Source organism: Adelges cooleyi, unplaced genomic scaffold (genome assembly GCF_023614345.1).
Source record: "Adelges cooleyi isolate 19-005CV unplaced genomic scaffold, UGA_ACOO_1.1 ACOO_flye_CR_arks_rails_tigmint_CR_PRNA_784, whole genome shotgun sequence".
NCBI lineage: Eukaryota > Metazoa > Arthropoda > Insecta > Hemiptera > Adelgidae > Adelges > Adelges cooleyi.
The window spans coordinates 898,167-902,596 of record NW_026096496.1 but is presented as its reverse complement, the minus strand read 5'-3'; the positions used below and the strand labels follow the sequence as shown (position 1 = coordinate 902,596).

Here is a 4,430-nt window from a genome sequence, read left to right as displayed (position 1 = left end):
ATGCTTTTATTTTCTAAATTAACCGATAAAGCATACACGCCGATTAGAGGAAGTCAACATGCGGCTGGATACGATCTAAAAAGTGCATACCAATATATTGTAGTAGCACATGGAAAAGAATTGATTAAGACCGATCTACAAATTGTGGTACCACATGGTACATATGGAAGAATTGCACCGAGATCAGGATTAGCATGGAAACATTTTATTGATGTTGGAGGTATGCTTATAAAATCTAATCACTAAATAAAATGTTATATATTTTTTTTTTAAAATCCTAGCTGGAGTAATTGATCAAGATTACCGCGGAAACGTTGGTATTCTCCTATTCAATCATTCTGATGTAGACTTTATCGTTCAACGTGGAGATCGAGTAGCACAACTAATATGTGAAAAAATTGTGTATCCAGAACTCAGGGAACTTCGGTCATTAGATGAAACTGATAGAGGAGAAAAAGGATTCGGTTCTTCAGGATAATTTTCATGTGTGTTAGGTAGAATTTATGTAATTTAAAATTGATTTAGCTTTGAATAATAGAGACAAAAAACCTTTATGTAAGTTTATTTTACACTATACAGATTGATAAATCATGAAATATTATAATTATTATGATTAATAAAAGGTATTATACTATATAAAGAGATGTTGTTATTCATTTCTAGTTTAATTTACTACAATTTGTAAAAATGGGCGGTAAAGCCCCAAATTACTACTACTGGCTTGAGCTGGGGCACTAATAAAGTCATTATCCACCATATTACGAGTCTCGGATGGAAGCATATTAAGAACACGGTCCCTGTTGAAAGGAATGATTACACATTTGTTAAATCCAGATTTTATATTTTCTTCTGCCTTCACTAATTTTTACAAAAAGTCGTTTAAGTAGCATTGGTAACCTATCCTTTGGAATAGAAATTTCATTTCGTCCATTAACCTTTTTCCATTGTTCAAGTATGTTGCGCCAATGGACTTTAAGTGGCCTAAAAAAGGCAACATCTAGTGGCTGGGTGAGATGTGTAGAGTTTGTAGGAAGAAAAATGAACTTAATGTTATGATTTTTACAAACTTCTATGGAATCAGTGGACAAGTGACTAGAAAGATTATCACATATTAAAACTTTTTTGCCAGGTAGTTTTGATAGATATGGTACTGCAATTGTTTTTACCCAGTCATCAAAACAAAAACTATCAAACCAACCTGATTTACTACGGTTAAAACGTGCATGTTTTGGTCCTCCTACTCTCCATAAATCACTAATATGAGTATATTTATAAACTACATATGGAGGAAGTAGCTTGCCATCAGCAGCAGCTGCGAACATAACTAAAGTTGATGCCTTACTATTGTTCATCACAAGCTCTGGGTACTTACATCCACGTTTAGTAATTACTTTTCGTCGACCGGGATCATCGACTAAATTAGTCTCATCGTAATTAACAATATTAGATAGAGGTATATTTTCCAAGGATACTGCCAGATTGTCAAAATAGTTATTAAGAATTTCTCTTGATAATCCTGCTCTAGAACGTTTAATATTTTGGCATAACCTCAGGGACAACTTTTCTTTATGTCGAATCAAAAATCCGTCCGCCCAATCTTTACCGGGCATATTGTTTTTTTTTAAATTGTTTTACTTTCTTTCCACGCCAATCAAGATAACCTTTTACTAAACACCTAATATCAAATCTATCGAGTGGATAGCCCCACTCAGCACAAACCAATATAGAAGAAACTAGCAATTTTTCTTCAGCTGTAGTTAAAGCTCTTTGCCCGCCTTGGGTTTTAATGATTGGATTTTTTAAGTGACGATATATTACCGAATAGCTGATCCCATACACTTCCTCAGCTTCTCTGTAAGTCACCTGGCGTGCTTTTATAGCTCTTATAGCAGCTTCCAGGTCATTTTTGTTGGGCTTTTTGTATTGACGTCCTCGACGTCCTGGTACATACGTCCGACCCATTGTTTTTGTTTCTTTTCACCCCTAAAATGGCTTAGGTCATTAAAATTGACCTATTAAAATGTTTAAGTTATAACAGTAAATAATACTTACGATTAATTAAACTTAATAATATTTTAAATACTTTAAAAGTAAGAAAATAAAAAACTTTAACAAAACAACATCATAACGAGTAACTTAGATTTTAATAATAATATGATATGAAAATTATCACGAGTGCTTATCAATGTCTATCCGTATGGAGGTAAAAATAAATGCAACGTTTAGTATTACTCGAATTTCGTACTAATGTGAGTTCGATTTAATGAAGGTTTTAGATTGATAACTTGAAAACTCAACTGTGGGGACATCGAAGTAATAACTTTTCAGATTTTGTTTCTATTCACCCCTTTTTACGGTACTTGTTATAATTATTATGATGTACAATTAATGTGTAATTTGTCTAATGTACTTTTTATACTAAATGAGGAGGTGACATGTTGGTAACACTCAACATGTTGTTGTTATCATTCGGACACAATCGTGTTATAACGCTAGTTGTACTAACTACTATATCATTATAAGTATGTACATTGTTGCTCATATGTATGGTCTTGTACTTGTGTCATAAACTTCATAAGTCTTCAAGTTAATGTGTTTCAGTTATGTCTATTAAAATTAAATACAATCTAAATGATTTATAATAGCTGTTGTTTTATTTATTTAATATAAATTATTTTTATCACTCAAGCTATAACACTCAGTTTAGGAACGTTCGTACCTATTTGATAAGTGATAACTAATAACCATTATTTGAAATAGCATTGCGGTTGCCGACAATGGCACGGAGCCGCGCGCGATCGCCAGTCATTATTATTTATTACGTGTAGTCTGTACCAAGTCTTATAAGTACAGTTATAATAAGGTTTCGAACCTTCGGTCTTTTGTTGTGTAACTAAAGCATTGAAACGCGCAATTAGCGTCCTGAAAAAAAAATATTTTTGACATTTTGATGTCTTTGCTATGGCACACACACGGAAAATCGACACAGACACCGCTTATCATAACGAAAAATAACAGCTGATTTATCTGATAAGAGATAAGGGAAGGGGTGAGAGATGAGGGTTGGGAATGGGGGAGGGGCATATATGTTGTATTCACAACGTTCAAAATAGAAATGAATAATAAATTCAATAATTTAAGGGGCAAAATTCTCTATGAATTGTTTTGGGCCAGATATTATGAAAAAACTAAAATATTAGCCAGAAACTTGATATGTTTACTAGCCACTTTAGATACATTAAAATATATCCCGTGGTGTCGTGGACTCATTTGCAAGCTGTTAACTTATAATATGTAATACCTTTCTTAGAAAAATAACTTCAAGCCAAACCAACTTAATAATGTTATAATTTTTTTAAACAAATTTTCAAAGAACAGTTAAAGATATTAATTCAATTTAATTGAATTTGATTAACACATTTGATAAAAGCCACATAAAATTATCCGACTTGAATATATTAAAAAATTCCTCTGAATAGAGTACTAACATGAGCTTTAAATAGCAATAACTTTTGAACCGTATGGTATTAAAAAGTATTTTTAAAATTTTTATATTTAACATATTAATTGCTAAGAGAATATCAAAAAAAATTTCAAACTTTTTGAACACCTGTATGATCTTGATACTTTGTTCTTAAATAATATTATCACTTTAAATTTTCATAAAAGAAACTTTGGGAAGAAAAAACTTAGTATCGTTTATAAATACCACTTGAGAATTAATGATAAGTATTTACTTGGATAAGTTAAAAAATTATAAATTTAGCTTTAAATTTGGCTGCTTATCATACCGATGTTTTGGCTAATAGCATTGAGTATATATACAATATATACATCGATTTATGTAGATCGAAAGAAATTAGCAAGTACCAAATTAATTAATATATTAACAAAATATATAAAATAAAAGAATTACTTGATAATAGGAAAATTTATCATAAGTATTATATAGGTCCAACTTTCATTGGTTGTAATTGTATAGCCAATAGCGTTAGTATTTTTTACAATTTTTTTTAGTTTTTGTTTGTTTTATTTATGCCCACATTGGATAAATTACTTATACACAAGTAATACTTGTTATATTATGAATATTCTTAGACGAGCTTGGTTAAAATACAACAAATTTTTTATTCTGATGTCCGATAATATAAAATTCAATATATTCTGGCAAACATTGCGATAAGGTAAAAAAGTTTATACAAAATATTATTACATTTACTTAAAATCATGTAAGTAGTTGGTAGTACTTTTTTTATACTTACGACACTTTAAACTACACCAGTACACTTAACAATAGTTAAAATATATCTATTAAACATTTTTTTTTGATATGAAGATGATTGGTGAAAATGTATAGTGGTTCGTAGAGTAATCGAATTTTACAATTAGTGAAAATTTTGAATAAATGGCACTTAACTAACATCATTGAA

General features: G+C 30.3%; 1 protein-coding gene across 1 annotated transcript; it reads left to right on the top strand.

Annotated features, from left to right (window-relative positions):
• On the top strand, positions 1 to 482 carry LOC126845349 (deoxyuridine 5'-triphosphate nucleotidohydrolase, mitochondrial-like). The gene is made up of 2 exons (XM_050584010.1): positions 1 to 220; positions 282 to 482. The coding sequence occupies exons 1-2, from the start codon at positions 1 to 3 to the stop codon at positions 476 to 478; spliced, it is 417 nt and encodes a 138-aa protein (XP_050439967.1). The 3' UTR covers positions 479 to 482.
• Positions 483 to 4,430: the final 3,948 nt, after the last annotated feature.